This window comes from Pholcus phalangioides, unplaced genomic scaffold (assembly GCF_987345545.1).
Source record: "Pholcus phalangioides strain wild (caught in Gottingen) unplaced genomic scaffold, Ppha-v1.0 ptg000014l_1, whole genome shotgun sequence".
Lineage (NCBI taxonomy): Eukaryota > Metazoa > Arthropoda > Arachnida > Araneae > Pholcidae > Pholcus > Pholcus phalangioides.
This window is the reverse complement of record NW_028301607.1, coordinates 18,311,630-18,339,431: the sequence shown is the minus strand read 5'-3', so window position 1 is coordinate 18,339,431 and position 27,802 is coordinate 18,311,630. Positions and strand designations below refer to the sequence as shown.

The 27,802-nt window shown below is 38.2% G+C and overlaps 1 protein-coding gene across 4 annotated transcripts in view; it reads right to left on the bottom strand.

Annotated features, from left to right (window-relative positions):
• Nucleotides 1-27,802, bottom strand: part of LOC149078233 (uncharacterized) — a 575,966-nt gene that overhangs the window by 142,045 nt on the left and 406,119 nt on the right. For 3 of the 4 annotated variants that reach the window (XM_089241835.1, XM_089241837.1, XM_089241836.1), the window contains exon 12: nt 2,451-2,477. The exons of the other annotated variant lie outside the window; for it this stretch is intronic. In XM_089241835.1, coding sequence (XP_089097961.1) covers nt 2,451-2,477 — 27 coding nt within the window. The remainder of the gene's footprint in view (nt 1-2,450; nt 2,478-27,802) is intronic. 4 annotated transcript variants of the gene reach the window in all.

The window sequence follows — 27,802 nt, the reverse complement described above, 5'->3', positions numbered from 1 at the left end:
CAGTTTGTGTACAGTTTATGTGTTGTGTTGTTTTTCTGTTATGTTCATTGTATGTATTTTATTCATACAAATAAAAGCCTTTTCTCTCTCTAAAAAATAATAAATTAAAAATAATAAATTAACAATTTTTTACTTTCTACAAAATTATTTTGGACAACATATATGTCTGTTTACCCTTATAAAATGAACAATTTGAATAAGGCATAGCATAAACGTCGAAGGAATAATTATGAAATGATTTGATATTCTTCAATTCAAGGTAATTCTTGACCTACCAAAATTTCCTTAACTGCTTATATATGTGTATTGATATAAACCATATGCTGTACTCTTTTCGTAACGGATGGGTGCTTAAACGATTAAACGTTCTTTTAGACCATATATGTAATGCTGATTTCTGTTACTAAATTACTCCTTGATAATTACTGATACTTGAAAAAATACCTTTATTGTGCATAAGATAAGAATATTCTTGCAATCAAAATACTAAATTATAGGACTAAAATGTTATTTAATTTGACAGTGCTGGCATGTATATGATGCTTAAGAAACTCCTGTAACTTATTCTTAGTGAAAAAATAAGAATAACCAAGTTTGCCTATGATATGGTACATTTACTAGCATTTATAATGCAATGGTTTTCCAATTGAAGCTGTATCTAAACGTGCAAAACAATGCTTTGAAGTATCAAGTCCTGCCAGCTCTGCTATGATTGAAAATACTCTTTAAAATTCTGAATTTATACAATCTGAGACAAGAAATTTTCTAGTTGAGAATATATGAGTTTAATTAGTGTATAAACAAAAGCTGCGCGAAATTTTTTACGTGGAATAAAATTTTGGGCACATGAGAAAATTTAAATATCAATATATATGTATATTTTTTTTTTCCTCAGTAATTATATATAATTGAAAATATAAAACACTTTATTATCACAAAAATGAGAAACTTTGCCTGGTTTTAATTTATACAAAACCAGGTATATTTTGTATAAATTAAAACACTTTAGTCTACATAAAAGTAAGTGTTTTGTTATTTAACATATCTATAAAGTTAAAAAAACTACTTGACAACATTGACAATAAGTTTTAATAATGAGATGATTTCTGATATCAAAACCTAACCCTGACCCCCTATCACACATATTTTGAATATACAGCTCTATTTCGATTAGCAAATTGAACACATGTAATGAGTAGTTTAGATAAATAAACCACAAAATTACATTTTTTATGTTTTAGACTCTCTTTATGTCAAAAAAATTCAAAATTCTAAATTATAATTAATATTTTACTTTGATTATTGTAATAAATTAATGTTTAAAAATAAAACATAGTAATATACAGGAAAGTAAGTTCCATTCTGTTATATACCTCTACTGTACTCAAAACATTATCCAAAAACATTCGTTTAGGTTTTTCACAGTTTTTGATGGTTTAAACCAGTTTTGACAGTCTAATCCAATTTTTGACGTCAAAACTCAACCCCGGCTGAAAGTAAGTAACATCGTACATATGTACTTACATATTTGCACTCGAAGATCATATGTACCAGATTCATGTAAGCCTCCCTCCCACCATGGACATAAAGCCTTGGGCCATGCTCAATCATGGTGGCTCTGGTTCTATGGAACATGACAACGCTGCTGGATTCTAAAATTAGCTGTATTTTTCTCCACCATATATCATTGGAAAGCTTATTTCTTCACTGCTTTCAAGACGTTCATCATTTTTCATGGCTCCCCTTTCATATGATTTTCACCTGTGGTCCTCTTAGAATATATCCCAAGACCATAGGTGGGGGGCAAGAGACTATTTCAGCCCCCCCCCAATAAATTTTGTGAGGGAAACCGAGCCCCTCCCCTATATAATGCAACGCACCATTCCGTCTGAGCATGGACTTGAGTCCCGTATATACAGGACGAATGATGATTTCCAGCTCCCCTTCAATGTTTTTTTCAGGTCGACACATCTACCCGAGGAAAGGTGGGGGGGGGGGGGAGGGGCATGTAACCCCAGTTTGAGAACCACTTGTTTAACGCTCATATAGATTGGATTTTGTTTTTTAATGGATACGGATTCGTAAAGTCACGCTGTATTAATGAGTTTTAACTGTCGAACATTAATACGATACAACTACGATTCATACAAATTTTGATTCATTTTTGAAAACAACGTTCCTTTGTTCATAGAATCTTCTACATGATAGCAAATACAGAATAAACATAAGCAATAAATCCTTACAGAATACTTAAAACTGAGGCATACTAAACGATTGAATGAAACTGGGTATCATATGCAAACACTAATGAGTATAACAATCACACACATAATGAGGGAAGCACCCACCAGATGGTAAACCTATCTATCAAAAATTATTTTTAGTAAGCAGTGTCAGTGTATGGACTGTAAAGATAACAAGATACTTGAAATAAGTAAAACATAGAATACCTTGAAGGAAGAGTTCCGGAATTTTCCCTGAAAAGAAGAATGTCTTTATGCAAAAACTTCATTAAAATGCTAAGAGTAAGTAAGCTACTAAAGAAAGTCAAAAAGAATATGCTCAGTGTGAACTGCATATAAAAATAAAAATTGGTAATGAACTAGAACCTTTTGTTTTTTAATATAAATTTTGGAAACTAAACATGAATTAAACGTTGATTGTTTCACGAGAGTGGGAATGTAGTTGGTACATAGCATTCTCCTGGAATATCAGTTCCCTAGAATTCTGAACAAGGAATGCCTGTATGTCATGGGGAAAACAATATCTCATCAACGAAGAAATACCCCGGATAAAAGTATCATTTGTGTACTCTCATCGAAGTTGAACGGAAACATGGTATGTTTTAAAGTTAGAGGATAGTTGCTTAAACGAATCCGAAAGGTAATATTAAAGGCATACAATAATTCTGTCGCGATTTTTGAAACTAGTTTAGATTTCCAACTACATTCGAAAGAAAAGAAAAATCATGAGCAGTGGATTTTCTTTTAAAAAAACAACATAAAACATTTATGTGAGAAACCGGGAGGGAAATTTTTACACAAAGATTTTCATATGTAGCAAAGAACAAGTTTTTTTATTGAAAATATTTCATATAAATCTATAGAATAACCTAAATAAAATTTATGCTTACAAAAAATATTAATCACGTGTTCATGTGTTAAAATCAGCATAAAAAAGTTTAATCATTTTTCTGGATTTTTGCCAGTTTTGCCAGCTATACAACATAATTATAGTAAATAAATTGACTTTCAATAGAGAATTCCAAATTCTCTTGAGCTCCAAAAGAATCACCCGATTTGAAATGCGTATATTACGAAAAATATTGAACATAGACACTTAAGATTAATTTCATATTACATGGCTAATCAAAGTTTTTTTTACAAATCAAATTAAAGGTGCTCAATATGTCCACCTTGGGATGCACGACATGTCTATATGGTAGTCAAATTCCTCCTAAACTTTTGCGAGCACGTGTGCATCCACTGCGAGTGGATTTCTGTGGACTACGTGCAGATGTGCTCCACATTTTCGTCTGACATGCAGGGGATTTCCCTTTATGCAGACAACCCGTGTCTTGGAATTGTTTATACTATCGCCTAATACTCTGAAGCTTAGAACACATTTCTGTTGTGCAATCGCCATGTTGACAAACACCGAAGTGACGGCCGAAGGAAGAGCGTTAGCTCTACCTGTCGGAAACTGCGTGAAACTCGAGATTTCTCTCTTCCTACCTATATATTATTTGATCAAAACGGATTAAAAGCAGAATAGTTATGACTTTTTTAAATCGGATGACTCTATTTGAAACACCCTGTATTATTACGCAATCGAAAATTGAAGAATATTCCAAAAACCAATAATATACAACATAAGTCCTTTATAGCTATAGCTCACAATCACGAAGAAAATTGTAGTTATAACGGGCATATCGTTTTAAGCGGATGTTTTTTGTAACATTAGCTCAAAGTGTCCAAGACTGCCACGAAGATGGGCTGGAAGAAATCTCGGCAACAGGATAAGTCCAGTGGCAAAGTTCAAAGTTCTGGCGTTCATTCATTCATTCAACATTAGCGCTTTACATACTCTCACCTGCAAATCACTCGTTATAGATTGTCGTTATAAGCCTTAGTCGTTATAACGGACTTTTACACTGTATAGATACCATGGATTAAAATCAATTAAAATTTTCAATAGTCAATCGAAAAATTGTAATCGATCGATCGACTGATTAACTGAATTTTTAATCGGTAAGTTTTGAATAAAGATCTACATCTACAATAAACGAAGTTATTGGTAACTATATATATATTCTGAATGGTTTATAACAGTTTCTTTATTAATTACACGCGCCTATTTTGCAAATGCACGAAAAAATACAAGAATAGATAAAAATTAAGGCCATACGGTTTTGAAGCTATAGGATCATCTGAACCAGGGAGTGCACAACCTTCGGTCCGCGGCTCAAATGCTGTCCGCCAAGAGATTGCATCCACCCCGCGAAAAGTGTTCCAGTAGAAAAGTATCAGTAGTAAAAGGCTGACCACATATTCTATCTTTTCATAAAAATACGGAAAATCGGGTTCCACACCGGACATCACCAATTATCGCCAAAATAACTGTTAAATGCAAGTAAAGTTACCAACTATCGCTAAAATTGATGAAAAATTTCCAACGATGGGAAATAGAGGGAGGCCATTACGAGTCGCAATAGATTAAAATGTAATCAACCAAAACAATAATGCTTGACAAGTATGCGAGATGAACATATTTATATATATATACTATAATTAATTTTAATAATTTAAGTCAGTTATAATATATTTCATATGTTCTGAAAATAATCTCAATCCTTCATTTCAGTGAAGAATAAAGATTCGAGAGCTTCGTTGAAAATACGTAAACAAAAAGAAAAAAAATACATGGCAAAAATTAAAAAACAAAGTGGATGGCAAAACATTACGGGAATACGTTCCGTAAAATATGGTCTATATCATAGTTTCCCAACCTTTTTTGTCCCATCGCCCCTTCTTCAGGAATTTTTTTCTCTCATCGACCCCCCCCCCACCCCAACGCAATCTAACCCATAGAATCCTATGTTTTCCCCGTAGCTTCTACCACTCCCCTAGGGGGATGTTAACGCCCACATTGGGAATCACTGGTCTATATGGTCATACTATGTATACCAGTTTCTAGCCCGGGACTAGCAGAAATATCACATCTCTGGTCAGCAGACTTAAAAGGTTGTGCACCATTAATTAAGTCATAACATTTCTTGTATTGAATCTTTTCGCTTCTTCTAGAAAATCCGTTGATTGAGACAACAAGCGATGAAATCGAAAGACATATCAAAACACGAGTGTTAAGGCCCGTTTACACGAGACAAGTGCTTTAGTTGGTAACTTAATTTTAACTTACCGATTCTACTTGAAAGTGTCCACACGATAAGTGGTAAGTAGACGCTCAATTGCATAATTTTTACGGAGGTGAACGCAGTTAGCGCATGCGCACTTCAGTCTACTCAAATTCACGGAGTGAGAGAGAGAGAGACGCACAACGCGCGGGAGAATAATAGTAACAATTTTTTATTTATCTGGCATTTAGAGAGGTGCTTTTTTTAAGCTCATAGCTTTCGTAACGAATACTGTGATTTAACTTACGAATACTGTGATCAGAGCCACATTATATATATTGTTTAAAGAATATAAATTTATTCACTTTCACTTACCCAAGAGGGGAAAAAAGAATACATAACATATAAACTTATGTAAGTCATCGAGAAGAAACATAAGATTTCTCTATTTCTCCTCTAAGTTGTAAATATCGATTATATGATATTTTAATCGAAGATAAAGAGGAGATAAATTATATGAATTATGTAAGCCGAAAATATGGGAGACGATTCTTGGCATTCGTAGGAAATTCTAAGGGTTAAAAATTAAATAATAAAAATTCAAAATTCATTAAACATAAAAATTATTTCCAAAATTTCAAAATTATTATTTTTTAATTTAATCTATAGAGATGATATCTTTATGTTAAATATTTGATCATGTATTTTTACAACAGATGGCAGCAAATTCGTTCTGGACGAGAGAAATATTCGAAACCCTCCTCCAGTTTTTAATATATGAATCCTCCACACCTGATATATATTTCTGAATCTTCAAATTTTTTCAACTCCTGACATCACGTCGACAGAATATATAAAACTATATATAAAGCTATTCCATAGCTTTTTCCAACATCGAATAATTTTTAGCTAGTTTGTTAAGGTAATTTTCATTTCTATAGTTCAACAAACATTCATGGCGAAGATATTTTTCAACAAACTTGAAGATTGTGTCCTCTGGCCACCTCACCATCCAATATTTCCGCGGAATTCTAGCGAAACTTCAGGAGACAACGGAGCATGAACAAGTTCCCGCTTGAGATCAAAATAAACCCCTCCGTAAGAGATCAAAAAGACCCCTCCAAGAGCGGCAGGTCACGCCCACTGGCACATGCGCATGGGCCTACTTAACCCGAAAAAATAGAACCGTTCTTATCTCACTTACCAACTAAATCACTTGTGCACTTGCCAACTAAAGCCGTGTAAACGGCCCTTATCGTCTGCATACAGTGTATCGTACTTGCCTCGTGTAAACGGGCCTTTAGACTACTGCTACTACTTTTAACCGTATACATTTGTAAACATTGCAAAATTTCCAACGAAAATAGGTACTTGCCTGAACGAGTGACGTGAGTGTATGTGCGGCTTTAACATATTTATGTTGTCAGAGACTGTTTGTCAGCGTGTTTCGTATTCTAAGTGGTGCTGAAAAATTCGACTTCCAACTATCCCTGTTTACCATACAATCAAAAGGGTCAGGTACTGGACACATGCATCTGTTTATGCGTCATCTTCTGATATATCACTCCATGATCTGATATATCACTCCATACTTGCATCATTATTTCTGTTAAGCTTGTTATTTGTGGTGCAAGTAAAACAGTTATGACCCCTCAGACACACATGGGGGACTAGCAGGGCTCTAACCCGGTACATATATCTCATCATTTTTTCTGTTTTTCTTCACTGAAAATTTACTGTGGACCGGCTGTAAGAAATACTCGCTGCGGAAGTGGGGGGGGGGCACATACGAAACATTACACTCTACGGTTACGGTTGAATCATGTGGCTATCAGTGCCTACAAAGGAAAAAAAAAACAGTTTCCCCCAATTTTCAGGAGAGAGACATTTTCTGATAAAGTTGACAGTTCATTTCTGGGTAAATGTATGTCCTATAAAAATGTTATACATAAGGCTGAAAATAGCGAGGCGGCGAGCAACGCAACGAGGGGAGGAAGAGATCGTGGTAGCGAAAGCAAACACATAGATTCCAATGCGCCTGTGTATAGTGTGGCGCGCACCACAGCAGGACGAGAGAACTCCGCAACGAACCAAGAAAGCAACGAAATCAAGATATTTTGATTTCGCTGCTCTGCTCGCTTGAATGTGATTTCAAGATGGCCGTCGAAGGTCTTGTTTTCGCTGTAAAAAAAACCGTAGTGAGATCAAAAATATCACCAGAATCGTTGATGTATAGTTAGTGACGTACTTATAGTTATTATTGATGTTAGTTATTGACGTACTTCAAAATGGTATGGACGATCAAATGAAAACAGCAAGTAATGAATAATTTTCATAAATTTCCCGCTTCGAACTTTTTTCTTCGGCACGTGCGATTCCAAACCGAAAAGGATTTACATTTTGAGTTTTACGCTAATTTATCATGCCTCGTGTGTGTGTGGGGAAATGTATTTGACTATTTAATAAAAACAAAAAAACATCAGGTATGTTTGTTTCAGTGGGAAAATTAGCAACCTTTACTTGTTTATTAATTTTCTGTGTACCGTCAGTATTTCCATACTGGAAGCGTATCGAATGTTTGGTATGCTGGATTTTTTTGTGAATTATGAATTATGCTTCTTCTTGTGTAAAAAATATGAAACCAACAAATATTCATACAAAAAAGGCTATTCAAATTGGGAGGGGAGAGGAATTTTCCACCTCCACCCACCTATGCTAATAATACAAATTTAGACGGTGAGACGGGGGGGGGGGGCTCGTTGATAAACTTGGTATTTGATTCTTTGGGAGATGCTTCCGCTCATGTGCCGCCGGAAAAAATGTAGGGAGGAAAGCGAGACCAAAATATCTGTGGAAATATTTCCGTATAGTTATATTTAAAAAAATAGTGATATTCACCGCACTATTTTTTCCTTCCATCCAACAGATTGATTATTAACTAGGAAAAATAATAGTTAACGAATAAAAAATTCATTATATTAACTTAGTTATTTTTTCTCTTCCCAATGGGAATTTACTGGGCCCAGATTGGTCTAGGTCAATTCGTCACGTTCAATTTGTCGCAGTGTCAATTCGCCGTGCTACAAACTCGACGCGGTACAAATTTGTCGCGGAGTCATTTCGTCGCGAAAAATTTGAACAGCCTTAAAATTCAAATGTTTGTTATGAACTTATAAATAGGGTATTTGCTTTAGGGGTAAAAAATGGAACAATTTTTTTTTTCTCTCATTTATTGGAAATGTTCCTCCTCCCTATCTCTATTTTAATGTTTAACAAATGAAGAAAAGTATTAATTGAAGTCATCGAGGGACGTTAGAACGTATCAAGAAAATAACTTGCGATTCAATAAATTTCTAAAATTTAATTTTCACCATATAAGCCGCATCTCCCGCTTTCTGTCGGGATTTCCATTTCTCGCAATGAGGGGCGTAGGGGGGTTTACGGAAAATTCACCGCCAACAATTCACCGCCGGAAAATTCACCGACAACAATTCACCGCCATGCAATTCACCGCTAGGAAAATTCACCGACCAACAATTCACCGCCATGCAATTCACCGTTAGGAAAATTCACCGACCAACAATTCACCGCCATGCAATTCACCGTTAGGAAAATTCACCGACCAACAATTCACCGCCATGCAATTCACCACTAGGAAAATTCACCGACCAACAATTCACCGCCATGCAATTCACCGACGACAGTTCGATGCGAGTCAGTTAGCGAGGGAATGAGCGATTGAGTTACTGAGTGAGTGAGTGACCCAGTGAGTGACTGAGTGACCGAGTGAGTAAGTGATTCAGTGAGCGAGTGGGTTACTGATTCAATGAGCGAGTAAGTCAGTCCGTGAGTGATTGAGCGATCTAGTGAGTGAGTGATCTATTGAGTGAGTAAGTGCCATGTCCTAAAGATATGGCGGAAAGTTTAAATAATGACTTTATGAGAAGAAATTCAGATGATACGGATTCGGGTTGCTGTATTTTTTAAATATATGACATCCATATTTATTGTGGGCATCTTTTTCTCGCTGGGCATTTTGCCTGTTGTGGCCTTGTATTTGTATAAATTACGAATTGCTGTTGCCCAATACAAGATAGTATATTCAACAAAATTCCATTAACTCGGTTTTACTCAGAAACTTCTAATGAAATGTTAAAAGGGGGATAATAACAGAATTAAAAGATAATAAAGTAAGTGTATACGCGATGAATTAACTTCCTAAAAATGCTTAAAATCATCTCCTGTTATCACTTTGATATTATAAAAAACATCGCTGACCAATGGATTTATTTTATGCTGAACCTGCTGTTACCCGCGATTTCACGTGATGAACTTTCAGGAATCCCGCCTTAGTGCGTATCTAGTATATGTACTCTATATTTACTATATACGTATATATATACTTCCTATGCAACGGAAATTAGTGACGATTTTTTTATTACGGGAGTCGGTGACGTTTTTTGAGTGATGGAAATCTGTTACGTTTTTTGAGTGATGGAAATCTGTTACGTTTTTTGAGTGATGGAAATCTGTTACGTTTTTGTGTTACGGAAGTCGGTTACGATTTTGGGGTCAAGTTTTCATTTAACTCTTGCATATATCGGGACCCATTTGACACATCGGGACCAAGTAATGTGCATGTACCCCGAGTTTCCCACATCCTACAGCACGTCCCCTAAGCTGAAATGGATGGCGGACTCCCAAACCAGCTTTTTCACGGGTCCCTCTGTGCTTAATTTATAGTGTGAAAATATCAAAAAGCGATAAGAAACGTTCCGGCCCCTGTCAGCCCTGCCCTCATGGGGGTCATGCCGAGAGGTACGTATACGTAAAATATACATATATCACCAGTGCTCCCAACATACAGGGTCGGGGTACCCGGGGGAATGCACATATACCTTCATGGGGAAATTAAAAGGTTTCATTTCCAGGGGTCCTTGCGATAGTGGGAACCCAAGGTATATCCAGTCTGGGACCCCATAAAATTTGCGAATTCGGTGAAGGGTAAATTCTTTAATCTCTGCGCAGAGTCCCGGTATTTCTTTCTCCTAATAAATGTGATGGTTTTGTCCACTTACAATTTGCTCCATCCGAACTTCATTCAATCTCTGTTCCCTTTTTATGGCACCGATGAACTTCCATATATCTGGGTGGTGAGCAGATAATTGCTGTTGGAACGCTCGATGCCATCCTTCTATAGAATTGTTGGTATTAGGGAAATCGTTACGCGTTCCTTGAAAGCAGTTCCAAATGTCAAAGCGCGGCTGACGACGACCACCACGACGAAGAGGACGCCCGATCCAAGTGTCTTCAAATCTACACTTCATCATAAATACGTTTTCGGAACAATCGGATTTTTTAATCATTTGTGACACTACTAGGTTAAAAACTAACTAACTAGCCAATTCACTCACTCCCTCACTCACTTGCTGACCATTCACTCACTCCCTCACTTACCAATTCACTCACTCCCTCACTCACTTACTGACCATTCACTCACTCCCTCACTTACCAATTCACTCACTCCCTCACTCACTACCCAATTTACTCGCTCGCTCAATCACTTACTCACTCGGTCACTCAGTCACTACTGGATCACTCACTCACCCGCTCAATCACTTACTCACTCGGTCACTCAATCACTTACTTACTCAGTCACTCACTGGGTCACTCACTCACTCAGTCACTTACTTACTCGGTCACTCGGTCACTCACTGGGTCACTCACTCACTCGGTCACTCAGTCACTTACTTACTCGGTCACTCACTGGGTCACTCACTCACTCGGTCACTCAGTCACTCACTGGGTCACTCATTCACTCGGTCACTCAGTCACTCACTTGGTCACTCAGTCACTCACTCGGTCACTCAATCACTGACTCGGTCACTGGATCAATCACTCCGTCACTCAATCACTTACTCACTCGGTCACTCAATCACTGACTCACTCGGTCACTCAGTCACTGACTCGGTCACTCAATCACTGACTCACTCGGTCACTCACTCAGTAACTCAATCGCTCACTCCCTCGCATTGAACTGTTGTCGGTGAATTGTTGGTCGGTGAATTTTGATAGCGGTGAATTGCATGGCGGTGAATTGTTGGTCGGTGAATTTTCCTAGCGGTGAATTGTTGGTAGGTGAATTTTCCGGCGGTGAATTGTTGTCGGTGAATTGCTGGCGGTGAATTTTCCGGACACGGCGTAGGGGAGCACACCAAGATAATAAATTATTTATTAAATAAATTTCTAAACTTTAATTTTCACTGTATAAGCTACGCTTCCCGCTTTCTGTCGGAGGATTTCCATTTTTTGCGGCAAGGGGCGTCGGGGCGATCATCATCAAGTTAATAAATAGAGATCCATGTGCCCCCTCCCAGCGCAATTTACATAATTCACTATTACTGTCATCACAATATCAATGTAGAGGAATCAATGCACCTTTGAGGAATTTTTTATATACAATGTATCTAATTTTTATTTATAACAGCTGCGACAAGTCTTATTTTTAAATTATTTTTTCCGCAATAGAATGTACATTTGAAATCACCTTGAATTATTATGTCGAAATAATATTCAAACACTCCGGCTACCGGCCATAGGCGCCAGAACCTGGCGGCTGATGCGATTTGAGACCCCCCCCCCCTAATAAATAACTAATGAATATACAATGCAATGAACCATTCCGCCTCCTACGTAAGGGTTTGAGTCCCTTACGGTGACTCCCGGCGACGTTGCCCGCCCTGTAAAAAATTTACATATATATAGCTTATTACTTATTTCTTAATCAAAATATTTCTGCATTTAGTAAAAAAAAATTTACTTTAATTTTTAAATATTTTAATTAAAAACTTCAGGCAATCGCTTGTGGAAACACAATATTTTTGTTTGTCCATCTGGTGCGTAGATGTACAAATTTTTGGGATTACCAACACGCGAACAGGCAACTAAAAGCTGTCCGTGAGAAATACAGGGCTCAAGTAGGTTGATACCTGCCACTACTAACTACTGGCCTTGCGCTTTGTTGATTGTCATGGGAAAAGCTAAATGAATCGGGAACTGTAATCGCTTTAAAGTGAATGGCATTTCTTCAGTGATAATTGGGGTACGTGGAATGAAGACGTCTTCTCCTCCAGCACATCCAGTTAGAATCGTTGCTTCAATGATGTAATTGCGCAATTTCTTCACGCAGAGTCTGTTGCCATTGCAGAGTATCGGTGTCTCCAAATTTCTTAAAATCATTATAGGTGCTCCGACTTTGAGGGTCAAGTTGTGTGGTGGCACACCCGGAATATCCAAAGAGTTTAAAAATTCTGCAGGATACATAACTTTCTGCGCTGTGTCTGTGACAGTGTCAACCGATTTGTAAGATGTGGAGTCTCCCGGAATAATTTTTAGGATTTTTCCGTTGATCTTGTTCACACGGTCATTTTTCGGTGCCAGAATCGCACTCTCACAAAGCCACTCACGGTTTCGGTGATTTTGTTGAATGTTTGGGAAGACTTTGTCTGCAAGTTCTTGAACTGAGTTTATATATATAATAACTGGCAAAATCCATTTGGGAACGTTATCAGTCCAGTGCTTGGGTCTACGGGAATTCTTCCATTGCCAAGTTTGATCAACTGATGTGAAAATGATAGCAGTGCCGAGTCATTTTGCAGTTGAACTCGCATGTTGGTGGATAATGATAATTTTTTAGCTTCGTGCCAGAGTGTTGATGTCCTAACAAACTCGAGGCGACCACCGATAGACAGCACCTTCACTTCCAACCCATCTCACTAATGGCAGTAAATTGCAATGTAGCGATATGGCCAGAGTTGGTGCTTGGTGAAGTAGAGTGCTGATGATTTGAGGCGAGCATTGAGTTCATCAGCTGGCGTTGAACATTTTTATTCCCAGTTTTATCGCCGTAGTTGTTGTTCTCTGTTGTTAGTGACGCGATATGTCCAGCTTCTGCAGGGAATATTATTCAAACTCCTTTTAAGCACTTTTTAAATTGAAACTATACCTCAACGATGGGTGGTTGATGAGATAAAGGCCACATTAGCACTTACAGGACACCCTGTATACATGCAAGCAAAAATATCTGGCGCTTCCAGGGTTTTCTTCAATTACTGGGAGTATTGGAAAAGAGCCAAACCATTATAAAGGAATGAACTGTTATGATGGCAGCGTTAAAAATGTGACAAACCATAGTATAGGCATATACATGTCTGAAATGCATTGTTGGGAACCACGGTAACCAAAGTAAACGTTCCGAAAGTAATTGTTGAGGCCCCAAAACCATTGTTGCCCGACAGTTTTTCGCCCATTTCGGGCATTTGCTCAGCTCTGACGAACTTTTAAAGTAGCCTACGGTTCAATCCCGGACCTGTTTGGTATATATGCAAAATCTGGCGACGATCGGTCTAAAACTGTAGATTTGTATAAAGAGCATACATACATACATACATACATACTTTCACATTTATATATAAGATATCTTATATATAAATGTGAAAGTATGTATGTATGTATGTACAGCTCTGACGAACTTTTAAAGTAGCCTACGGTTCAATCCCGGACCTGTTTGGTATATATGCAAAATCTGGCGACGATCGGTCTAAAACTGTAGATTTGTATAAAGAGCATACATACATACATACATACATACATACATACTTTCACATTTATATATAAGATATCTTATATATAAATGTGAAAGTATGTATGTATGTATGTATGTATGCTCTTTATACAAATCTACAGTTTTAGACCGATCGTCGCCAGATTTTGCATATATACCAAACAGGTCCGGGATTGAACCGTAGGCTACTTTAAAAGTTCGTCAGAGCTGTACAAATGCCCGAAATGGGCGAAAAACTGTGTGGCAACAATGGTATTGGGACCTCAACAATCACTTTCGGAACGTTTACTTTGGTTGCCGTGGTTTCCAACAATGCGTTTCAGACGTGTATATATGCCTTTACAATGGTTTGTCACACCTTTAATTCTGTTATTATAACAGTTTATTCCTTTATAACGGTTTGTCCCTCTTTTCCAATCCTCCCAGTAATTGAAGAAAACCCGGGAAGCGCCGGGTATTTCTGCTAGCCTATATACAGGGTGTCCTGTAAGTGATAATGCGGCCTTAATATCATCAACCGCTTATTGTACAGGTATAGTTTCAATTTAAAAAATGCTTAAAAGGCGTTTGAATAATATTCGCTGCACAAGCTAAGCGTATGACGTCGCTGACAAAACTGGGAATAAAAATGTTCAACGCCAACTGATGAACTCAATGCTTGCCTCAAATCATCAGCACTCTGGCACGAAGTTAAAAAATTATCATTTTCCACCAACATGCGAGTTCAACTGCAAAATGACTCAGCACTGCTATCATTTTCACATCAGTTGACCAACCAGTAGGCCCAAGCACTGGACCGATTACGTTCCCCGATGGATTTTTCCAGTTGTTAAACTCAGTTCAAGAACTTGCAGACAAAGTCTTCCCAAACATTCAACAAAATGACCAAAACCATGAGTGGCTTTCTGAGAGCGATTCTGGCACCGAAAAATGACAGTGTGAACGAGATAAACGAAAAAATCCTAAAAATTATTATTGTGACACTGTCACAGACATTTAGTTCTGTATCCTGCAGAATTTCTGAACACCTTTGGATATTCCGGGTGTGCCACTACACAATTTGACCCTCAAAGTCGGAGCACCTATAATGCTTTTAAGAAGTTTGGAGACACCGAGACTCTGCATTGGCAACAGACACTGCGTGAAGAAATTGCACAATTGCATCATTGAAGGAACGATTCTAACTGGATGTGAAAAAAGAAGTCTTCATTCCACGTATCCCAATTATCACCGAAGAAATGCCATTCACTTTCAAGCGATTACAGTTCCCGATTCGTTTAGCTTTTGCCATGACAATCAACAAAGCGCAAGGCCAGGTATCAGGCCAGCAGTGGCAGGTATCAACCTACTTGAGCCCTGTATTTCTCACGGACACCTTTTTGTCACCTGTTCGCGTGTTGGTAATCCCAAAAATTTGTACATCTACACACCAGATGGAAAAAGAAAAAATATTGTGTATCCACAAGCGATTGCCTGAAAATTTTAATTAAAATATTTAAAAATAAAAGTAATTTTTTCTTACTTGATGCAGAAATTTTTTTGATTAAGAAATGATTAATAAGCTATACGTATATAATTTTTTTACTGGGCGGGCAACGTCGCCGGGTATCAGCTAGTCTTATATATAAATGTGAAAGTATGTATGTATGTATGTATGCTATTTATACAAATCTACAGTTTTAGGCCGATCGTCGCCAGATTTTGCACATATACCAAACAGGTCCAGGATTGAACCGTAGGCTACTTTAAAACTTCGTCAGAGCTGGGCAAATAACCGAAATGGGCGAAAAACTATCGGGCAACCATGGTATTGGGGCCTCAACAATTACTTTCGGAACGTTTACTTTGGTTGCCGTGGTTTCCAACAATGCGTTTCAGACGTGAATATATGCCTTTACAATGGTTTGTCACACCTTCAATTCTGTTATTATAACAGTTTATTCCTTTATAACGGTTTGTCCCTCTTTTCCAATCCTCCCAGTAATTGAAGAAAACCCGGGAAGCGCCGGGTATTTCTGCTAGCCTATATACAGGGTGTCCTGTAAGTGATAATGCTGCCTTTATCTCATCAACCGTCCATCGTAGAGGTATAGTTTCGATTTAAAAAATGCGTAAAAGGCGTTTGAATAATATTCGCTGCACAAGCTGGCCATATGACGTCACTAACAACAGAGAACAACAACTACGAGGACAAAATTGGGAATAAAAATGTTTAACGCCAGCTGATGAACTCAATGCTCTGGCACGAAGTTAAAAAATTATTATTATCTACCAATAGTGCCGGACTCGTGATGCGAGGATCCGGGTTCGAACCCCACAGTGGTGGTCGGCTGAAGTTGGTTTTCTGTGGTTCCCAACTTCAAGGCGCAAATGCGAGCCGATCTCCCCGTTAAAAAGTCTCGCCACAGAGAGCAACAGTCCTACAACGGTAAATCATTCAACCATAACACTTCACTCATAGTTAGTAAAACTGGGGGCAGATGGCAGCACTACACATAACAAGCATTACACAGAAACAAACTTTACGTCATGTTGCACTACACGTACACGCACATTCCCGCATGTACCGATTCGTTGGGGGGTTCCGCTGGGGGGGGGGGGGTGTATGTGTGGTGTAGCAGTAGTAGGTAGGGCTAGGGGATCCATGATGTTCTTAAATCAGCCACCTCGTTGGGCAATTTGTCTGTTGTGGCGTTGTATTTGTATTTGTAACATGCGAGTTCAACTGCAAAATGACTCAGCACTACTATCATTTTCACATCAGTTGATCAAACTTGGCAATAGAAGAATTCCCGTAGACCAAAGCGCTGGACTTATTAACAACTGGCAAAATCCATTTGGGAAAATAAACTCAGTTCAAGAACTTGCAAAGTCTTCCCAAACATTCAACAAAATCACCCAAACCATGAGTGGCTTTGTGAGATAGTGATTCTAGCACCGAAAAATGACAGTGTGAACAAGATCAACGAAAAAATCCTAAAAAGTATTCCGGGAGACTCCACATCTTACAAATCGGTTGACACTGTCATAGACTCAGCGCAGACAGTTCTGTATCCTGCAGAATTTCTGAACTCTTTGGATATTTCGGGTGTGCCACCACACAACTTGATTCCCAAAGTTGGAGCACCTGTAATGCTTTTAAGAAATTTACAGACACCGAGACTCTGCAATGGTACCAAATTCTGCGTGAAGAAATTGCACAATTACATCATTGAAGCAACGATTCTAATTGGATGTGCCAAAGGAGAAGACATCTTTATTCCACGTATCCCAATTATCACTGAAGAAATTCCATTCACTTTCAAGCGATTACAGTTCCCGATTTGTTTAGCTTTTGCCATGGCAATCAACAAAGCGCAAGGCCAGTTGTTAGTAGTGGCAGGTATTAGCAGTGCTAGCAGTGGCCTACATGAGCCCTGATTTTCACACGGACAGCTTTACGTCGCCTGTTCGCGTGTTGGTAATCCCAAAAATTTGTATATCCGCACACCAGATGGAAAAACAAAAAATATTGTGTATCCACAAGCGATTGCCTGAAGTTTTTAGTTAAAATATTAAAAAATAAAAGTAATTTTTTCTTACTTGATGCAGAAATTTTTTTGATTAAGAAATAATTAATAAGCTATGCATACATAAATTTTTTTTACGGGGCGGGCAACGTCGCCAGGTATCAGCTAGTCTTATATATAAATGTGAAAGTATGTATGTATGCTCTTTATACAAATCTACAGTTTCAGACCGATCGTCGCCAGATTTTGCATATATACCAAACAGGACCGGGATTGAACCGTAGGCTACTTTAAAAGTTCGTCAAAACTGGGCAAATGCCCGAAATGGGCAAAAAACTGTCGGGCAACAATGGTTTTGGGGCCTCAACAATCACTTTCGGAACGTTTATTTTGGTTACCGTGGTTCCCAGCAATGCGTCTCAGACGTGTATATGCCTTTACAATGGTTAGCCACATATTTAATGCAGCCAGTATAACAGTTTATTCCTTTATAATGGTTTGTCACTTTTCCAATCCTCCCAGTAATTGAAGAAAACCCGGGAAGCGCCAGATATTTTTGCTTGCCTATATACAGGTTGTCCTGTAAGTGCTAATGAGACCTTTATCTCATCAACCACCCATCGTAGAGGTATAGTTTCAATTTAAAAATTGCTTAAAAGGCGTTTGAATAATATTCGCTGCACAAGCTGGACGTATGACGTCACTAACAACAGAGAACAACAACTACGACGCCAAAACTGGGAAAAAAATGTTCATCGCCAGCTGATGAACTCAATGATTGTCTCAAATCATCAACCCTCTGGCACGAATTTAAAAAAATATCATTATCCACCAACATGCGAGTTCAACTGCAAAATGACTCAGCACTGCTACCATTTTTACATTAGTTGATCAAACTTGCCAATTGAACAATGGAGGAATTACAGTAGACCCAAGCACTAGGCCGATTTCGTTCCCAAATGGGTTTTGGCAGTTCAAGAACTTGCAAACAAACTCTTACCAAACATTCAACAAAATCACCGAAATCATGAGTGGCTTTGTGAGAGAGTGATTCTGGCACCGGAAAATGACAGTGTGAAGAAGATCAACGAAAAAATCCTAAAAATTATTCCAGAAGACTCCACATCTTACAAATCGGTTGACACTGTCACGGACTCAGCGCAGACAGTAGTTCTGTATCCTGCAGAATTTCTGAACTCTTTGGATATTCCGGTTGTGCAACCACACAACTTGACCCTGGAAGTCGGAACACTTATAACACTTTTAAGAAATTTGGAGACACCAACACTCTGCAATGGCACCAGACTCTGCGTGAAGAAATTGCACAATTAAATAATTGAAGCAACGATTCTAACTGGATGTGCCGGAGGAGAAGACGTTTTTATTCCACGTATCCCAATTATAACTGAAGAAATGTCTTCCAAGCGATTGCGGTTCTCGATTCGTTTAGCTTTTGCCATGACAATAAACAAAGCGCAACGCCAGTCGTTTGCAGTGACAGGTATCAACCTACTTGAGCCCTATTTTTCACACGGATAGCTTTACGTCGCCTGTTGGTAATCCCAAAAATTTGTACATCTGCACACCAGATGGAAAAACAAAAAATATTGTGACTATACAAAAGCGATTGCCCGAAGTTTTTAATTAAAATATTTAAAAATAAAAATAATTTTTTCTTACTCGATGCAGAAATTTTTTTTTTATTAAGAAATAATTAATAAGCTATACATGTATACAATTTTTACGGGGCGGGCAACGTCGCCGGGTATCAGCTAGTACGGAATAAATGTCAATTTTCAGCCCCCTCAATGTTTTCTTCATGTCGGCGCCTTTTACTGGCACAGAAGTGTTTGAAACTCCTTTTCTTGATCTTTAAGTAGGAAATTTTGATTTCTGAATCAATTCTCTGGGTGTCCATACCCATTCCATGGAGTACTGTGTACACCCACAGCATCCCTGTCTCTGTCACCACTGCAAATGTCAATCGATTTTTGATTTGATTGAGTTTTTTTTCAACTCTAAAGTACTACTATTATTACAACTCTCAAGTAAAAAGAATTAAATCAGACATTGCCCATTATATGTAACTTCTTGTACATGATACTCATACGGCTCAAGTCAACGATTATTAAAAATTTCTTCTTACAACACAAGTGAACTAACATTAACAAACAATATAGGATTATATTCAGAGGCATATTTTTCCTGGGTGGGCTGGGGGTATGCGGGCTTTATCGAAGGATGACACGTTCAAGTGAAAGGGCGTAACCGAAAGTGAGTAATTGGTGATGAAGAACATGAATTAAAAGGGAGAAGGGGGGGAAGGTTTGAATAGCCTACAGGTGGTAAAGCTATAAATCCGCCTCTGATTATAGCCTACGTGTATCAAGATAATTTTAATTTAAAAAAATTCATATCGTACATATAAGCACTCCACAATATATAAATCTTTGTTTATTTTCAGTGCCATTAAGTATAATTTTATTTAAACACTTATATAACGTGAACATCGCAGTAAAAAGCCTGATGATGATTAATAAAATAATGTGTAATGCTATTTTAAACTACCATAATTTTTTTTCGTTTTTTTAACGATACGTAAGAGATTTCAATTTATTGCAATTTAAATTGGATTCAAAAAATTCAATCTAAAAAGTACCACATTATGTTTTGTCATCCGTATAATCTGTAGCTCTATTTTACGGTGTAACAAAAAATTCAAATAAAGAGTATTAATAAAAGACTAAATCATTCAATTGCATTAAAAGTTTTTATAATTTCGGAACATGAATTAAGTGGAAAAACTTTTAAACACACAAACAAAGCAGCATATCATTTCCACGTTTGGTTTTGCAATATTCCATGTTTTTGCCAACAGGAAAATGAGACCAAGAAAACCACCAACCTTCACTACCGAAAAACGTAGACACTAATGAAAACGGTTTACGGAAAATTCACCGACAACAATTCACCGCCGGAAAATTCACCGACAATCAATTCACCGCCATGCAATTCACCGCTAGGAAAATTCACCGACCAACAATTCACCGCCATGCAATTCACCGCGAGGAAAATTTACCGACCAACAATTCACCGCCATGCAATTCACCGCTAGGAAAATTCACCGCTAGGAAAATTCACCGACCAACAATTCACCGCCATGCAATTCACCACTAGGAAAATTCACCGACCAACAATTCACCGCCATGCAGTTCACCGCTAGGAAAATTCACCGACCAACAATTCACCGCCATGCAGTTCACCGCTAGGAAAATTCACCGACCAACAATTCACCGCCATGCAATTCACCGACGACAGTTCGATGCGAGTCAGTTAGCGAGGGAATGAGCGATTGGGTTACTGAGTGAGTGAGTGACCCAGTGAGGGACTGATTGACCGAGTGAGTAAGTGATTCAGTGAGCGAGTGGGTTACTGATTCAATGAGCGAGTAAGTCAGTCCGTGAGTGAGTGAGCGAGCTGCTAAGTGAGTGAGCGATCTAGTGAGTGAGTGATCTATTGAGTGAGTAAGTGCCATGTCCTAAAGATATGGTGGAAAGTTTAAATAATGACTTTATGAGAAGAAATTCAGATGATACGGATTCGGGTTGCTGTATTTTTGAAATATATGACATCCATATTTATTGTGGGCATCTTTTTCTCAGCCACCTCGCTGGGCGTTTTGCCTGTTGTGGCCTTGTATTTGTATAAATTACAATTTGCTGTTGCCCAATACAAGATAGTATATTCAACAAAATTCCATTAACTCGGTTTTACTCAGAAACTTCTAATGGAATGTTAAAAGGGATAATAACAGAATTAAAAGATAATAAAGTAAGTGGATACGCGATGAATCAACCCCCTAAAAATGTTTAAAATCATCTCCTGTTATCACTTTGATATTATAAAAAACATCGCTGATCATCAGTAACCAATGGATTTTTTTATGCTGAACTAGCTGTTACCCGCGATTTCACGTGATGAACTTTCAGGAACCCGCCTTAGTGCGTATCTAGTATATGTACTCTATATTTACTATATGTGTATATATATACTTCCTATGCAACGGAAATTAGTGACGATTTTTTTATTACGGGAGTCGGTGACGTTTTTTGAGTGATGGAAATCTGTTACGTTTTTGTGTTACGGAAGTCGGTTACGATTTTGGGGTCAAGTTTTCATTTAACTCTTGCATATATCGGGACCCATTTGACACATCGGGACCAAGTAATGTGCATATACCCCGAGTTTCCCACATCCTACAGCAGGTCCCCTAAGCTGAAATGGATGGCGGCCCCCAAACCAGCTTTTTCACGGACCCCTCTGTACTTAATTTATAGTGTGAAAATATCAAAAAGCGATAAGAAACGTTCCGACCCCTGTCAGCCCTGCCCTCGTGGGGGTCATGCCGAGAGGTATGTATACGTAAAATATACATATATCACCAGTGCTCCCAACATACAGGGTCGGGGTACCCGGGTTATTGCACATATACCTTCATGGGGAAATTAAAAGGTTTCATTTCCAGGGGTCCTAGCGATAGTGGAAGCCCAAGGTATATCCAGTCTGGGACCCCATAAAATTTCGGAATTCGGTCAAGGGTAAATTCTTTAATCTCTGCGCAGAGTCCCGGTATTTCTTTCTCCTAATCAATGTGATGGTTTTGTCCACTTACAATTTGCACCATCCGAACTTCATTCAAACTCTGTTCTCTTTTTATGGCACCGATGAACTTCCATATATCTGGGTGGTGAGCAGATAATTGCTGTTGGAACGCTCGATGCCATCCTTCTATAGAATTGTTGGTAAATCGTTACGCGTTCCTTGAAAGCAGTTCCAAATGTCGATGCCAAAGCGCGGCTGACGACGACCACCACGACGAAGAGGACGCCCGATCCAAGTGTCTTCAAATCAACACTTCATCATAAATACGTTTTCGGAACAATCGGATTTTTTAATCATTTGTGACACTACTAGGTTAAAAACTAACTAACTAACCAATTCACTCACTCCCTCTCTCACTAACCAATTTACTCGCTCGCTCAATCACTGACTCGATCAATTACTTACTCACTCGGTCACTCACTCACCCGCTCAATCACTGACTCGATCAATCACTTACTCACTCAATCACTGACTGGATCAATCACTTACTCACTCGGTCACTCAATCACTTACTTACTCGGTCACTCAGTCACTCACTGGGTCACTCAATCACTTACTTACTCGGTCACTCAGTCACTCACTGGGTCACTCAATCACTTACATACTCGGTCACTCAGTCACTCATTGGGTCACTCACTCACTCACTCGGTCACTCAGTCACTACTGGGTCACTCACTCACCCGCTCAATCACTTACTCAATCGGTCACTCAATCACTTACTCGGTCACTCAGTCACTCATTGGGTCACTCACTCACTCACTCGGTCACTCAGTCACTACTGGGTCACTCACTCACCCGCTCAATCACTTACTCAATCGGTCACTCAATCACTTACTCGGTCACTCAGTCACTCACTGGGTCACTCAGTCACTCACTCGGTCACTCGGTCACTCACTGGGTCACTCACTCACTCAGTAACTGAATCACTTACTTACTCGGTCACTCAGTCACTCACTCATTCACTCGGTCACTCAATCACTTACTTACTCGGTCATTCACTGGGTCACTCACTCACTCGGTCACTCAATCACTGACTCACTCGGTCACTCAGTCACTCACTGGGTCACTGACTCACTCGGTCACTGACTCACTCGGTCACTCAATCACTGACTCACTCGGTCACTCAGTCACTCACTGGGTCACTCACTCACTCGGTCACTCAGTCACTCACTCGGTCACTCAATCACTGACTCGGTCATTCAATCACTGACTCACTCGGTCACTCAATCGCTCACTCCCTCGCATTGAACTGTTGTCGGTGAATTGCTAGTCGGTGAATTTTCCTAGCGGTGAATTTTCCTAGTGGTGAATTGCATGGCGGTGAATTGTCGGTCGGTGAATTTTCCTAGCGGTGAATTTACCTAGCGGTGAATTGCATGGCGGCGAATTGTTGGTCGGTGAATTTTCCTAGCGGTGAATTGCATGGCGGTGAATTGTTGGTCGGTGAATTTTCCTAGCGGTGAATTGTTGGTCGGTGAATTGTTGTCGGTGAATTGCTGGCGGTGAATTTTCCGGACACGAATGAAAACTATGTGGAAAACATTCAAAGAAGCCAGCCAAAGATATGCGACTGACTTATAGTCGTCTTTCTTAATGGCAATTATATGGTCTTTGTCAGTGCTCATCCTGTGGCCATTATGAAAGAAGCTTCATCGAATCGTCATTCATAAGCACTGTACATTTTTACTCTTGATCTGCGCCCAACTTTCTTCGCTGCGAGAAATAGAAATACCAACAAAAAGCGGAAAGTGTGGCTTATATGGTGAAAATTAAATGTTAATTGAATTAAATTAATTAATTAATTAAATATTTCAGGTTCTTATGGAGATACTGCAGTGGTAATTTTTAGTGACTCTCTGAAGGGGGAGGGGGACTCCAAGACCGATGGGGTGGATGGAAGGTTACAGTTAAAAAGAGGCTCCACTGTTATTTAGGTAATATCATAAACATCGAAATTTTTCCACATAATATTGAAATTTTTTTCATAGCAAAAATCAATTATTTAACATTTAAAATTTTTTTAATAACTAAATTTTCAAATAGAATTTTTTATATGCAGTTAAATTTTTTATTGTAATTGATATGGTAATTACAATAACTAAATAATAGAATATCAATATCAATTTAATTGAAATTTTCATTTTACAATGACAAAAAATAATTATTTTTAGTAAACTGTGTACACTTTTGTTCATGTTTCTTATTTCACGTATAAGACAAAACTTACATACAAGATAGCGTGGAACATGTACAGTGAAGAATCGTCTTTTCCACGAATTGATTCTGCGACAAACTTGTATCGCGACGAATTGGAGCTGCGAAAAATTTGTACCGCGACGAATTGGCACTGCGACGAGTTTGTACCACGACAAACTGAGGTGAGACAATTGACCGCCTACGGGTCCAGAGCAGATGGGAGAAATAATAAAAATTCGAGCTCTCCTTCTTCCTCCTTCCTACTTTATGGCAGGGGTAACCATCAGCTGATCCGCGGGCCGCATGCGGCTCCGACAAGGTAAACATAAATTATCAAATTTAAATTAATTTACAAGGTGATAAATCAAATTTGTGATCATTATTTGAGGTATTCTCGTTCCAACAAGGAAAACTACTTACATTCATTATTATTAGCGACGAAAACAAATTTCAACTTCTTTCTGTTTAAGGGTCATAACGTCAGCTGATTGTTATTAGCCTTAAGCAAAAAGAAGTTGGCCACTCCCGTTTTATGGTAACTCCTTTTTCCAGACACTTTATTGGCAGCCCGGTGAATCGCAACGGCTCTTTTTTTCTTTACCTCAGTATTTTCTCTTTGTCTCGCTGTTTTCCCACCCTCCGGTTTGACGAGTAAAAAATATGCAGTGTAAAGTAAGGAAGCGGATAATCTGCTTGCACTGTGTACATCGCACCCTTCGGTGCGAGTAAATCACGCCCACTCTCGGAATCCGAAACACACGTGCACTATGTTCGCAACCTAAGACGATTTTCTGCACTCCCGGTCTAAGAAATATCATTTTAATGTTATTCACTTATGCACCTTACTCACTTATACTTCTTTTTTCCTTGTTCCCTTGCACCGACGCATAAGTGAGAGATTACTGTACGTGTATCACCGGTCTCTGTGACCCCTTATGAACTTTCCTTGGTTCTCCCTTTTCTTGGTTTTTACCCGCGACACTTTCAGAGTATCCCAAAATTACAAGGGATCATATGGCTCCCGGTTGAGAACCTCTATTCTAATGTAATTGGAGAAAGTTCTGTAGGAAAAGGTTTGAACAAAAAGCCAGAATAAGTTCTTTGAACTTTTTTATCTTCATTCATGTCAATATTTTTATTCATGAAAAATATTCTTTTCTTTTAATGAAAGTTTTATTCAGATTGCTGTTTACAATTTTTTTTTTCAATTTTCCAATTCATGAAAATAGTGTATTTTGAGTCTCATTCTGTTATTCTTTTGGGCTTTTATATATATATTCGTCATATCCAAAACGTTTTTTTCACTAGAGCTAACTTGGACTCAAGAAAACGATTTTTTCACACACCTGATCAAAATTATTGGTATTGGCTTACTACTATCATCATTAGATTCCATTAATGAATACATGTATACGGAGAAATTACGCAAATTGCCATACATGAAACACAAAAAAATTGCATATTTGGTGATCCGCTTGTATGATGACAAAATTTGACATCCAGTACGAAAATAACATTTTTAATCACATAAGAATTCTAGTTAAGTATTGATATGAACATGGCCGGAAGTAAAATAAGCACGTGCTTAAGGCATCAAGAGAAAAGGGGCACCACGAAAAGTTGCCAATTTTTTTTCAAGTACAATTTTTTGCCAACATCAAGCATCTGGCAGAAAATATTAAAATATTCGATTGATTATAAGTTGAAGATATTCATCAAAAGGATAGTACAAATACAAAAATACCGATAACATTGCAAACTAGATATCACGTTAAAGTTAAGTTTTTGGAATGAGATTTCGTGCAATTTCTATAAAGTTAGCTTGAGCTACTTTAACAGCAACATGGGGGCACTTTGACTTTACATTTTATATTACAGTTAATATATGGTTTTATCTTATAGTTAATTATTATTACCCGTGCGAGACAGATTGCGCAGTGCCGACAGTTCTGGCGTATAAGTCGCACCAGTAAAATAACCCTGAAAACTCGTCGCTATGTTCTCAGACAGATGAAATGCGTTAGAAATTGCCATCTGGCAGTCCAGTGGTTAGGGAACTAGCCTCTGATTGTACAAGTCTGGGTTCAAATTCCGGTTCTTCGATCTCTACTAACACTAACAATTTCCTGGACAGATCTTACGGAGTTACTTCTCTTGAGAGTGCGTGAGGATCACGTTTAAATGTAAAAAAAAACACGAGTTTCTGTGCGAATCATTCAGTTGAGTACGCTCATAGTTTGCAATGTTGCACAAAACATTAATTTTTTTTTCACTTCTGCATAGGCTACACAGCTTAGAGCCACCATTTTCTGGTTCGATCTAGAACTCATAGAATATAGGTATGAAGACGCTTTAGTTCGATCTACCATAGTAGTAAAAGAAATGGTAACAGATTGCCACTCGAAAATGCATCTGAAAGAACAGGTACCAAATGATTATTGTTCACCAAAAATAATGTGATATCGGCCATGCCAAGATTCAGTCGTTGCGTTTGAAGCCACTTTGTGAAATCCGAACAAGCAGTCGATGGGAGAAAAATATCTTTAAATGTTTTTAAAATATTTTGATAAAAAAAGCCTAGAAATTGAAGGTGTATCTTTGAGAAATGCGAAAGAAAAATTCCAAAAACTTTCGAAAGTGTTCTAAAAATAAACAAAAATGATAATAAGAGATATTATCAGTGAATTTGCAAGTCGAAAGTCTCTCCTCCTCTTTTCTTTTCCTCCGTCCGTGCTTAAAAATATTCAAATAATAATTCTACCTTAGAATAGTTACTTGTGAAGTATGAAATTTAATTTAATGTTGTTTCCTTTATAGATTCGATATCGAGTAATATATACTTTTAGGGACGGGGAGGGACACCAAAACCAAGTGCTTAGGGTCTTCAAACATTGTAATCCGGCCCTGGATATGAAAGTTCCATACTAAGCGAAATTTGTAGGCAATTAAGGGTCACTAACAAACCATTTAATTAGCTTCCATTTTATCATTTTTGTCTAGCCACGGTCATTTTTTGCACACGAGGGCTAGTTAGACCGGGACCTACAATTTATTGCCGACTCCGAAACGGTTTCTTTTTTTTATACTCACTGAGAGATTGATTGGTACGCTAACTCCTCGATGCGGTAGCAATCTTTTTCTGTGGTCATGTGCCGTTTCTGTTTTACTCCCGTGTCAGGAAAGTTTCTGACAATGGTGAACCGTGTATCGAACTCGCGACACTTCTAAACATCCTTTGGTACTTCAGTATCTTATCGACCACGCCCTAATTAGCTTTCGAATGCTGATTATCTTCTTCCTTAATATTATAATGTATATTTGCATGCCTTGGACGGGGGTTTTTCTACCACTACACATTCAGATAATAACGAATTCTCCTACAAAATAGCGGTTTTTTTAACGTTTCAATTCTCAATTTATAATACAATCGACGCCACTTAATCACAAATAATGTTATCA